This window comes from Globicephala melas, chromosome X (genome assembly GCF_963455315.2).
Source record: "Globicephala melas chromosome X, mGloMel1.2, whole genome shotgun sequence".
NCBI lineage: Eukaryota > Metazoa > Chordata > Mammalia > Artiodactyla > Delphinidae > Globicephala > Globicephala melas.
In genome coordinates this window covers 113636673-113649914 of record NC_083335.1, presented here as the reverse complement: position 1 = coordinate 113649914, position 13242 = coordinate 113636673, and the positions used below count along the sequence as shown (strand labels likewise).

At 35.5% G+C, this 13242-nt stretch overlaps 1 protein-coding gene across 2 annotated transcripts in view; it reads right to left on the bottom strand.

Annotated features, from left to right (window-relative positions):
• Positions 1–1169: 1169 nt before the first annotated feature.
• AP1S2 (adaptor related protein complex 1 subunit sigma 2) overlaps positions 1170–13242 on the bottom strand; it is a 28911-nt gene continuing 16838 nt past the window's right edge. The window contains exons 5-6 of one of the 2 annotated variants that reach the window (XR_009560759.2): positions 3581–6935; positions 1170–2748 (exon numbers count right to left, since the gene is read on the bottom strand). Coding sequence is in view for 1 of the 2 variants with exons in the window: in XM_030848162.3 (XP_030704022.1) it covers positions 2701–2748 (48 nt within the window). In the remaining variant the exon portion in view is untranslated. The remainder of the gene's footprint in view (positions 2749–3580; positions 6936–13242) is intronic. The other variant, XM_030848162.3, reaches the window with a different exon arrangement.

The window sequence follows — 13242 nt, the reverse complement described above, 5'->3', positions numbered from 1 at the left end:
TCAGGATTGGGATTTCTGAGTGGTATCTGTGGAAAATGAAAGTTCTTTAATCTGTAGTCTAAAGGAAAGGAATTATGTGGTCCAGAATACATTTTACTTTAAAAATTGATATGTGGAAAAAATAAATTGATATGTGGGAATTCTCTGGTGGTCCAGTGGTTAGGACTCAGCGCTTTCACTGCCGTGGGCCGGGGTTCAATCCCTCGTCGGGGAATTAAGATCCCACAGGCCATGTGGTGCGGCCAAAAAAAAGAAAAAGAAAATTTGATTTGTTCCAGAATTTAAATGCCTCTACCCTAAAAATGATTGAAAAATTTCTGTAAGTATCTAATGGATTTACAAATGCTGAATAATTCTCACTAAATTCAAAAATTTTCAATCCTTTTCTAAATACAGCCAAGACATACACAATTAAATGTGGGCATTCAAAGCTGAATATTCATCTTAATAGCTCATGGAGGAAAAAACGAGATGAACACCAGCTTGTCCTCAAGGTAGAGATGTTGGTGACTTTTCCCTCAAGTGTTAATGGGTAGTATGAGAGGGATGGAAGGAAGTAGTTTTTAAACCACTGACTGGGTCATTATCCTGATAAATGTCCATCTTGAACTTAGACTTATTAATGCCTTTTTTAAACCTACAATTTGATTACTATTTATGATTCAAAAATTCCAACTCTACATTGCCAGCAGAAGGCCATATGCCTGTTTTCAGTGAAGAGATAGCTGCATGTTGGAGCCTCTTTAAATCTACACATATCCTTTTCTTTTAATTGCACACATATCTATTTTTAGCAGACTAGCAAATTCGTTTGATGGTAGTTGTTTCCTTGATCTTAAATATCCTCATTTCATTGTTTTCCTATTTTTTCTAGAAATCAACGAGTATACTTAAAAAAAATCCACAATTTTGTATGTAACATTTCCTATCTGTAGTTAAATAGGCAGTCCCTTAACTATCATGATAACCAAAATTTTGATTTGCTACTCATACTAGGCAGTACTTGGCACATACCCGTCCATTTCAGCAAGTGTGCTAGCACCTCCGGTTAGTGTGTGTGTGTGTGTGTGTGGACTCCAGTTGATTTGGAATACCTCTGATTACCTGGAGTGATCTGAGTTGCTCATTCAGAAAGAGAAAGTCAACTGCATCAAGGTTTTAAAAGCAGTATTTATTGATTGAAAATAAATGTGTAGATAAGCTCTCAGTAGCATGGACTCCACATTATTTTTTAATGAGCTTGAAGTACATGAAGACTCCTTAAGTCTTCCGCCATTTATCTTGTGTGTGCTTTTAACCACCACCACATTCAAATGTGGGTGAATTTTCAACATTTTACTCAAAAAATTTTTTCTTTAAATTCTTCCTTCAGCAGCTCTTCATAATTTGACAAACTTTTGGAAAGAGACAGATAAAAACACACGACAGTGGTGTACATTGAACATTTATTACAACTAATTGGCGATGTGATAAGACGTGCTCACGTGGCCTGAATACTGGTCACAATCACAACAAAGCTTAATCCAGCCCAGCAGATACAAATGAAAGTGTAAACTGTGAAGACATGTTTACATACATAGAAGTATGTATAAAAGTGACATTGAAACAACTGTATATCCTTAAAAAATATAGAGCCCACTAGTGCCATTTTACCTCATTCAACTCACACTTTCATATGAGAGGTGGTATCTGTTTTTATATGTATGACTTCCAATAACTAGGCAGTGCCATAGAAGGGAAGGAAGCTGCCCTAAAGTTTGCTGCACTTCTAAGTGGAGGGAAGCAATAGGGGAGTAAAATAAATTTGGCTGTAACAAGCACCCTGGAAGGAATATTCCTGCGTTAAACAATGACTTATGCAACACTTTGTGAAGGGAGTAAAACATTTTCCGTAACATACTGTTATTAAGAATCCCTGGTAAGTCAACATTTCCATTTTATTTTGGGGGCATCAAAAAGAATACAACTAAGTGACTAAATGATTATGACAACAAGAAACTTATCTCAGGAGTCAAATGTTCCTTGGCCTTAAAAATAACGTGCTTACTATTATGAAACAGCTGATCTCTGTTCCTCGTCCCAGGTCTGGAATGCCTAAGAAATAATTTTTAGTGTAAAACAGCATCATTCCATTAGTCTTTTGTGTATTCCCTTTGTTTTAAGGTGTTTAGTTTCTAATAAGGGTCTTTGGTATACATTTGTTTTTTTTCTAAAGTTTCAACATAGAGTGAAATTTTTATTCATTTGATATGTGACATGTCAATTCCCTTTATTCGCATATATAATAAAATGAACTAGTCTTTGGTTTCATAAAACCAGGTTTCATATAATTTAACTTTTTTGCCAAAGACAGTAATTAATAAATGTATATTGCCTGACTGTGTCATATTCATAGATACACATAATCAAGGTAATGATAATAATCTATTCAAGAGAAACAGACCTATAAACTTTAAAATAGCCAGAAAAAGTACCTTTCTTTTCCTGCATTCATTCTAATTCATATTTAAGTCCCTTGTTATCACTTGATTAACCAAAGTTCCCTTTAAAAAAAGATTGTGTAGGCCTGAATGAAGCAGCTTAGCAGAACAGTAATACTGACAAGACGTCATCTTACACCATTAGCTAACACGGACATGAAGGCAGTGACCATCTACAGTGTGTGAAATGCCACAAGAAGTCATCAACAGGGGAGGAGAGTTATGTCAGTCCAATTTCTTCAAGAACGCTACGTGGGGTTTCAGCTTCCTGTGGAGGGAAAATGTGAGACTCTGGTAAGCAGATCCGGGGAGGCTTGAGAATGTGAAATTGACACGGAAGGGCGTGCAAGTTTCAGAGAACGCTGAACGCAAGCAGTTCAGCAGTATGGGCACTTCTATGGAGAGCCAGTGCTTATTTAGCGACTTTTGCCCCAAACATCAGAGACCACAGGAGGATATTTTCAGCATGCATTAAATACCTACTGACTACCTACCAATTGTGCTGGGCTCCACTGCTGCAACACAAAAAGCAGTCAAGCCCACTGCAAACGCAGTGCAAACCCACAGCTACCCGACATTTCTACAGGAAAGGTAAGTTACCTTAGTGTTAAAATTCAAAACCTCCCCTAAATAAAGACCAGGGAACCCCCGCTGAGTTCTCCCCATTCTTCACATATTTTGTTTTCCCTGCTCTTTTTTCAAGTCATATGTATTTATTCTTCTCTGAGTTTTTACTCAGTTTTGGACTTAAATGTCCCCAGCAGCAAGGCTGCAGAAACTCACCTTCCCAGACCTCCCCAGAGCAACCAATGGTTTCAGTGGAAGTAACATACAGAAAGAGTGCTCTGGGATCTGGGACAAAAGTGCCTTTTGTTCTATGGAACAACCAATACTCATTTTTAAATGTCAAAAGAAGACTAAACAAAGTAGGCATACTAGAAAAAAATTAAAAGTTTTTCCCAAGTGTCTAATTTTGCACGGCACAAAATAAAAAAGGATCAAGTAGGTCAAATTTCAGGTATTACTAACAACAAGTTTGTAATTAAAAGGCATACTAGATTTTAACAGAGGAAAACAATTTTTGTACCCAAATAACTTACTTTTGCATCCTAATTGTGGTACAGCACAAAACAAGGAAAAGAAAAATTAATTAAACCATAAATCCATACATTAGATTTAATTGTATGTAAAGCACTACATGAAATAATCTTAAGTTAATTATTTAAACTCTTTGGTCTGTTTCCTTATTCCTTATACTATGAAAACAAGGATCATAGTACTTACCTTCATATGTAGAGATTAAGGGAGATAAGGCTTAGTGCCTGATTCACAGAAAGTGCTCAAAAAATGTTAGCTGATACATTACTCAACTGAAATCTAAATGAAGGTATTTAGCCTTACTATAAACCAGCTCTCTATATAAAGTTCATATGATGACCTTTTAGTACGTTTGTGTATTAATGAAAAATGGGTAAAAGTCAGCTTTGGTGAAAAAGGGCTATTTTTTTATGAAGTATTCTTGCCCCCCTCCCCACCTCCAAATTGAACCTCAACCTAACCAGGCTACAGACCTAAATATACATGGAGGATAAGAAAACAAGTTAAACATCACCATTATAATCTGCCAGATACAGAATGGAGGAAATTCTACAGCATAGGGGACTCAGTTTAACAAAAATAGGCAAAGGCGGGTAAAAGCAGAGGAGTTGTTAAAGATTAAGAGAGACTTAAAGAGACCAGATAAAGTGTGAGCTTTGTTTGGAATCTGGCTCTTACAAACCGATTATAAAAATGCATTTTTCAGACAATTAGGAAAAAAAACCCAACCAGGAATAAGACAGGAATTACTATTAATTTTGGGGGGTGTGGTACTCATCTCTTAGGGATACATACTTAAGTAGTAAAGATGAAATGGTAGGATGTCTAGGGCTTGCTGTAAAATAGGCAAAAAAGGTGGGGTGGAAAAAAAAGGCAGGGTGGGGTGGTGATTTATGAAACTACCATTGAGTTGATGGTTGTTGGAGCTGAGTGATGCGTACATGACAGTTCCTTATACTATTCTATTTGTATGTCTCAGAGTTTTCATGATATAGCTTTAAAAGAAAGTTTAATGGAAGTGATGCAACACTCCCAAGAATGATGTAAGCCAATCTCTTTCATTTATAATAATGTTTAGCCTTAACCATTAAATACACTGCAAGACTGACATCTGAATCACATACGTATTAAATAAAGGGGACAATTTAAAAAGAATCATTTCCATTTAATGTTAAATAATTTTTAAAACATCATATAACCTTTAATGTATTTATTAAAGGGTGCCTACATTGAATTCTATAGTTAACATTCTTAGCTTATCCATGTAAAAATGTCCCCCTATCCTATTCCCCGGAGCTGGTCAGACTTCCCCTATGTGTTCACTGCTTGCAATCTTATACAGCATTTCTTGAAGAGAACCACGTTACTTCTCAAATATGCATTATTTAAAGTATCTGTCCTTTCTGAAAGGCCTAACTTCAAAGAATCATTTACACATTTTCTTCCTTTGAGACTTATACAAAGAGTACGTTAGAGTTTTTTAATCAGTTGTATTTATAATATAAAATTAATTTTCACATGTTCACACTGAAATTGTAGCTCAAAATTACCTAGAAAAACTATTATCTGAATTAGTAATATCCATAGAAACAGAAAGTAGAAAGGTGGTTGGTTACCAAGGGCTGAGGGGAGGGGAAGTGGGGAATAGTTGTCTATAATGGGTAGAGTTTCAGTTTTGCAAGATAAAAAACTTCTGGAGATCTGTTGCACAACAATGTGAACATACTGAACACTGCTGAACTGTACACTTAAAAATGGTTAAACTAGTAAATTTTGTTATTTTTAAAAGACAATTAAAAAAATTACCTGGAAAAATTAAAATATGAAATATATTATTTATCAAAAGGATGGAGAAGAAAAAAGTCATTCACATGAGACAAAGTACATGCAATACTTTTATTTTAGACATGCAAGGAAAGGTATTTCAGAATCTACTAGTTTAAAGCAAGCAGCTGTATACAAATAACAAAAGAAGCAACATCTTGTTACAGCTGGGCACACAGCATCCAAAGCAAACAGGCATGAGACAATGCATATTTATGCAGCATTAAAACCACATGAATGACATGTTGCAGGGCTGGGGGAGGGATAGAGGAAAAAAATGGAAACGAAAAGACCAATGTTTCCCAATGCTATCAATGTATATAATGCTAAATTTCTCATTTGACCGCCCACCCAGGTTGCTTCAAATGTCATGTGGTACAGTGAGAATGGTAAGAATGGAAACAACTGATCTGCATACCTGCCTTATACACATTTTCACAGGTCTTCTTTCAATGGTAAATCAGTTTGAGCATCTTTTGAATGTATTGTTTAATGATAGGTTACTTAACTCGGGCTTTAAACTCTCTAGACATAAACAATGAATTATTTGGTAATTTCCCCTTTATAATAATATATGTTTCATGTTTTATTAAAAATATACACAAAAATCATCAATATTAAAGGTTTTCATATTCAGAAATATAAAACCATATTTAACAAATCATTAAGTAAATGCAGACAATTATAAAACCATAACTAGTAAAATATTAGTATTTAAGCAATATTAGAATCTTAACTATATAAAATAAAGCAGGTATTAATACTTTGAAAGGATTACTTACTATTGAACAACAGATATTGCAGAAGAGACTTTTCTGATATAGCTTTCTAATAGTTCTTAAAGGGACTGTTTGATACCGTATAGCACAAATGTGATTCAATAAATGTGGCATTATAAATTTCTTAGAAACTGAATGTTTTACCTTAAATATTATATAAGAGTAGATTTTACTTTCTTGTATTATTTCCAAATACACTTTTATGTGATACATTAGAAAACGTTTGCTCATATAGACTATAATATAATCACCCTAAATATAGCTCCCCCCGCCCCCCACCAACATTTGAAGATGAAACCACACTATATTATGCATTGCTTATTCTGCCCTAGCATTTCAGCTATATTTTCTTTGGTAAACATTTTAACAATTGCTAGGTATTCCTCTTACACGATTAATCACAGATGGTTCATAAATGATGACACGTATGTGTTTAAGATGAAGCATTACTCAAAATGGTCATAGGTCATATTTTTTCAAGAATTAAACCAGCTGCAAGCAGGAAAAGCTATATCAAGATCACATATCGAATGAAAATAAAACAGAAAAGAGGATGAAAACAGGAAAATTATTACAATTATAAAGGTAATGGTTCTGAAATGTTCTATTATTATTATACAAGATAATCAGTCACCAAGCTGAGGGTATTTTCTTTCATGAGCATATCAGCTCTCTATTTCCTCTGTGAAATTCTGCATACACGATGATGAGTAGTCATTTAGTACACAGGGACATTAAAATATTCATGACGTGGCTACAAAAGAAATGCATATATTCTTACACACAGTATACAAACTGACATAGACACAATCAGATTTCTAGAATGTTTAGTGCACAGTAAAGAAATTTTAATTGAAACTTAGAATTTGTTTGTTTTTAGAATTTTGGTTCATGGATGAATATTTAACTTCTAAACAAAGCCCAGGAGTTCAGATTCATCTTTTATAATTTTACTGTATATAATGATAATCTATATGATGACCTATATGTCCTACAAAATCCGAAAGCACTGTATTTACTAAAAATACTCTGAAAAGATTTTTCAGTATAAGTCATCTGGTAAATACTGAGTTAACTCAAAATCCAGTTAGAATACTCCCTCCCACCAGTGTTCAAGTTCATCAGGATTTTACCACACGAAGCAAAGGAATTTAATCCCTTAATGAAAATCATTACATCCTAGAATGACCATGAACTTTTACAGATCCTAAAGGAAAATCTTTCCCAAGAAAAAAGGAGAAAAGTAGTCACCCATTTGGTAGCAATAGAGGTTTTCAATGGTTTGCTTAGCTTAAAAAAAAAATTCCCAAGACTATACCCTTGCGACTAAGGATATTACTTTTAAAATAATCCTCGAGAAAGATTTTAAAGGACTCTCCAAATAGATGTGTTAAATATCTATGCCTTCTCTCTATAAATGTACCTAAAAGGATGTTTCTCACATCAACAAGGTAACCTGAGGTGAGGTTTTAAACTGACCCTAGAGTGCACAGAAGAGATGAATGTCTAGGGACTCCAAAACCTCCCTGAAACTAGAGACAAAATTAGGTACAGATTTTCCTGAGAAGAGGGCCCATGGCCCATCAGACTCTCAAAGCGATTATACCCCTCCAAAAGGCTTGTGACTCAAAAAAGTTTAAAACTGCTTATTTGAGTGCTTTTAAGATATCCTCAATTTAATATTTATTCAACTTGGCACTTTGAAATATTAGGCTACAAACTCATGTAAACTGTTTCAATAAAATATGTAACAGATACCTTATACTTAAATAATAACCATTAAATACAAAAGTGTTTGAGGAAAAAAGCCAGTTAAATTTTAATCCTCAGATAATTCCTAAACAGTTTAAAGATATAATTGCTTTTTTTCTCCCACTCAGAATATTGTGGAATGAAGCAGCAAGCTAAAATAATACTAATAATAAATTGAACCCCTAAATGCTTCATTTTCATGAGGGAATTCGATTTCGGTATCAATGGTATTAATAATAGTATTTTGGTCAATGAACTCTGAACCTATTTCAATATTCTCTGTGTAAAAAATATAAATTATAAGCCCCAATGATAGATCATTATCAGAGCAAAATTTCCTATGAAAATATCAGTTAAATGAAATAATTGGGACTATCCCTTGGGATTTAATGTAATTAAACTTTTCAGGTAATGCTAAACTATAAACAACGAACTTGACAAAATTATAATTACAAACGGAATTTATATATCCTACTACATTTTGATACATGTAAGTACTCCAGCACATATTCTACTATGCTTTCTTACACCCAATGAAACTCTTGCTGTGATACATGTTCCGTTTTCTGGACAGAGAACAAGAAAAATTTGTCTATCAAATAACTTTTCACCTAAATAATACCAGTACTTTGAGCCTTTATATTACAGCTTTTCATCTTTTTGTTTTCTCTCTTAATTTTATTTATTTATTTTTTTGCAGTACGCGGGCCTCTCACTGCTGTGGCCTCTCCCGTTTTGGAGCACAGGCTCCGGACGCGCAGGCTCAGCGGCCATGGCTCACGGGCCCAGCCGCTCTGTGGCATGTGGGACTGGGACACGAACCCGTGTCCCCTGCATCGGCAGGCAGACTCTCGACCACTGCGCCACCAGGGAAGCCCTCTCTCTTAATTTTATATCACACCATGTAAAAACCAACAATTAAAAGAAAAGAAAAAGGTAGTTTCTCAAATAGGGCTGAGTACACAGCGGTTCCTCCCCAGAGGAGACTTAACTATGAAAGAGAACAATTCTATAGAAGCAATTCTCAACCCTGACTGCCCCCCCCCGACTGCCCCCCCTCCCCGTATGCGGGCCTCCCACTGTTGTGGCCTCTCCCATCGCAGAGCACAGGCTCCAAACGTGCAGGCTCAGCGGCCATGGCTCACGGGCCCAGCCGCTCCGCGGCATGTGGGATCTTCCCGGACCAGGGCACGAACCCGTGTCTCCTGCTTCAGCAAGCGGACTCTCAACCACTGCGCCACCAGGGAAGCCCCCCAGGCATTTCTGACAGACCTTTACTACCCTTTAGGAAAGAAAAGGGTTGATAAAGCCAAACTATTCTTTATAACAGTGATCCATATTACTGTACTTAAGAAATTATCATCCAGTCAATTGAGAAGAATACTCTTCAAAGGGCAAAAACCTCCTCACCGGAAAAACATTCTTCAAGAAGAAAACAAACTCTAAAACCCACAAAAATAAGTGTATTGGGCTTCCCTGGTAGCGCAGTGGTTAAGAATCCGCCTGCCAATGCAGGGGACACAGGTTCAAGCCCTGGTCTGGGAAGATTCCACATGCCGCAGAGCAACTAAGCCCGTGCGCCACAACTACTGAGCCTGAGCTCTAGAGCCCGTGAGCCACAACTACTGAGCCCGCGAGCCACAACTACTGAAGCCCACGCACCTAGAGCCCGTGCTCCGCAACGAGAGAAGCCACCGCAATGAGAAGCCCGCACACCGCAACAAAGAGAGCCCCCGCTCGTCGCATCTAGAGAAAGCCCGTGTGCAACAAAGACCCAACACAGCCAAAAGTAAAAAATAAATTTTTTTTTAAATTAAAAAAAATAAATGTATTCTTTTAACCACTTTTAAGTTGCTATAACACGTTTTAAGTACTTGCCCAGTTTAAACTGCTAGGGGCTGAGAAAGTTGTGCTATAAATAAATGCCTTAATGAGCATTTAAGGCTGATTTTTAGCTAAATGACAGATATGCCCATAATTAACCAAGTTATTTTTTCTCTTATATACGAGGAAAACATTATAGTGGATTAAATATAACTCCAGTATTCTGGGCCTTCTTACCACCAGTACATTTTATGAGTCATGTAATAATTATATTAATTAAGAATTGGGGAGGGTGAGAATGAAGTCTGTTACAATACACAGACTTTATAGTCCTGTGCAGAATTAGACCTACTGTCCTCTATTACCTAGCAAACTGAGTTTAATACACTGAAATGTCAGTGATTTAGATTGTGTGGGAATAAAGACCAGAATGAAAATAGTGAGAAAAAAAATTTAAACAAGTTGTATTACACAAACATAAACCACAAGTGCCCTTAGTACAGATTCTTTGGTGACCTATTTTTTTAAATAAAGATTAGATATTTACTATTTTCAGTCTGAAATGGGCCTTTAATCCTGGGCAAACCTATTCCAAACCCTCAACATTTTCCTCAAGTTATCTACCTCTTCTTTCTCCTCAGTCCCTGCAGCTCTCCTCTAGATGTAGTTTCTCAACTCATCCAACTCATGAGAAAAAAAAAAAAATTTACATCTTTAACCTGTTCATCTCCTCAAAACAGAGGAGGGAGAAGACTCACCTTACTCAAGACCAATGCTTTTGATTCCATTCCTATTCACCCTCCGCATATACTTTTCCCATTATTCCATTCCTGTTTTTCATCGCTCTCTCCATTAGCTCCTCTTCTCAGTATACATGCATGTTCAACTTTCCTCCATACTAAGAATAATCTTTTTCTTAATCCCCTACAAAAAGGACCAGATGTAGTGGGAAGTGTAGGACAACAAACACAGCAGAAAGGAATTAAGTTACACCTGTTCTCAAAACCACCTACGTTCCTAAGACAAACCTCATTACCTTAAAAATTCCCAGATATTCACTATACTAGGCCAATGACTCAAAAGTAAAATGATCTGATAAACTATAATGAAAACTGGTAAGCAAGTAATTATCTGAAGGCTTAAGTCTTGTTGAAATGAGAAGTGCTTAAATAAACTAGTGGTATTGGATCCAAAACTGAAAACCTAGTGTCCTGATTTTTCTTTCTGGTACACTATGTAGTCAAAGAGAAATAATGTACATTTAATTAAAAATATATATAAGAAAGTGTAATTTGTAGTTACTGCTCTACTTCAGTTTTTCTTGAAGGGGCTTCACTTATTCCTTGAACTGTATCCTTTGTCCTTCATGTTCTAGAATACAATGGTCCTTTTTATTGCCCCTCACTGAATACTGTGGCAAAGTCCTTATTCTCAACTCTGGAACTCTAATCCTTGAGCTAAAGACCAAAGGGCTGCAGAGTATCCAAATGCACTAAGATCTCTTTTTAGCAATGAATAAAAAGAGAAGAAATGAGAGCACTTTATAAGGTACCTTTTAGATGAAAGGGCTCACAGTGTCTTATTACAAAAGCACTTGTGAGGCACTAGGAAAATCGAGCGATTTTTTTACATTAAGTTAGCAATGTGGCAAGAGCAATATGGTTGTTCCAGATGGTTAGTGTTAAAATGGCCAAAAGAACATAAGTGCTTCACTTTACCTGCTGAAACTTCCTTTTTAGCAAATTCTACTCTAGTTTCAACTAAAGGAACAACACAATGTAGTCTTCCATTCACAGAGCAGCATTTTGTCTTTTTAAAAAATTTATAAATTAAAAAAAATTATACTTAAAGTACATGTTTTACACTTCTAGAAAACAGGAGGGAGGGACCTCAAATATCTTCAGAGGTAATACTGTTAATGTCCTACTCCTAGATCTTTTCTTACTTGATGCGTATCTTTCCATATCATTACATAGAAATTGATCTCATTTCTTTCAAAGCCAGGTTAACAGTTTCATGTATGGTTGTACTGTAATTTTCTTAACCTATTTCCCATTGATGGACATTTGGTTAGGTTCCAATGGCTCAATATTATACTGAGCATGTGTCTTGCTGCATTTGTATATTTCTGTTGGATAAAATTCCTTCCAGTATAACTAATGGGGCAAAGGTGTACACATTTAACTGTTAATAGATATCACTAAACTAATCCTTCAAAATGGAATACAAATTTATGCGTTCATAAGAAGCAAACAATTATTCTTTGCCAATCCAAGAAACCAAAAAAAAAAAGCTAACTGATATTTTAATTTACATTCCCTTAGTCAAAGGACCATGTGTTTTTTCTTTCATCTGTGGATTACTTATTCATATCTCCTGCTGTCTTATTCTGTTGTGCTGTTGGTCTACTTCTATTACATTTGTCTTAAAAATAATAATGAGGAAAACTTAACTACATTTCCTAAAACCCTGCTCTAAAACCCGTTAGTGATAAAATAGTAAAGAGAAATTACTTTCTCTGGCAGTTAATTGTACTTTTTTAATAAAGAAGCAGAATAATTAACCTAGCTAATATAACTTTAAACTATAAAGAAATAGTTTTAAGCACATTTTAGGGTAGTTGTATTGTATTTGCCCTGTTCTTCCATTAGGATCATAACTTGAAATGCCCTAAACTTAATCAGGATTTTCAAAATAGAAAAGATTTCTTGGAATCACTGAATTTCAAATATTCAAACTCTAAATATCTTTACTAAGTAAATTCTTTAACGCTAATAGGGTATAAAAGAAAAACAACAAAAATGTCTACAGGTACAACATAAGTCTATATATGTAAATTCTGGTCATTTAAACTATTTCTCTCTTAAGGAATTATCAAATCCCTAAGGTGGATAGGGAAATCAGCAGAAAATTCAAGTGTTCTAACTGCCTGCAGGGTATGCTCAATTCTGTTTTCAGGCAAAAACTCAATTACCTTAATAGATGTTAACAGATTTGGTTGTTGTTGAGGAAATTAAATTATATAGTGACATCCCATAAGTTTTACTACGGGCTATCTCTGGTTATCAAGTAAAAGTAATTTTGGTGGATCACAGAGGTGATTTTTATAGCCATTTACTTGAGCACATTTCTCCTTTCACAATTTTTAGGGTTTTTTTTCCCCTTCTACTTTTGATTCAGCCAGTCATTTATAATCTGGACTATACATTATATTGAAAAGATGTAGCAGTCCATAAATGTAAATGGAATCTATAAATGAAAATTTTATATATTACATGATGTTAAATTAAACCAGGGTTTCTGGACCTTGGCACTGTTGACACTTGAGGCTGGATAATTTCTTATTCTGAGAGGGCCGTTATGGGCACTGCTGGTTCTTTAACAGTGTGTCCTTGATCTTTACCTACTAGATGCCAGTAGCACCTCACGGCTAGCAGTGACAATCAAAAATGTGTTCAGACATTGCCCAATGTCCCCTGAGGAGG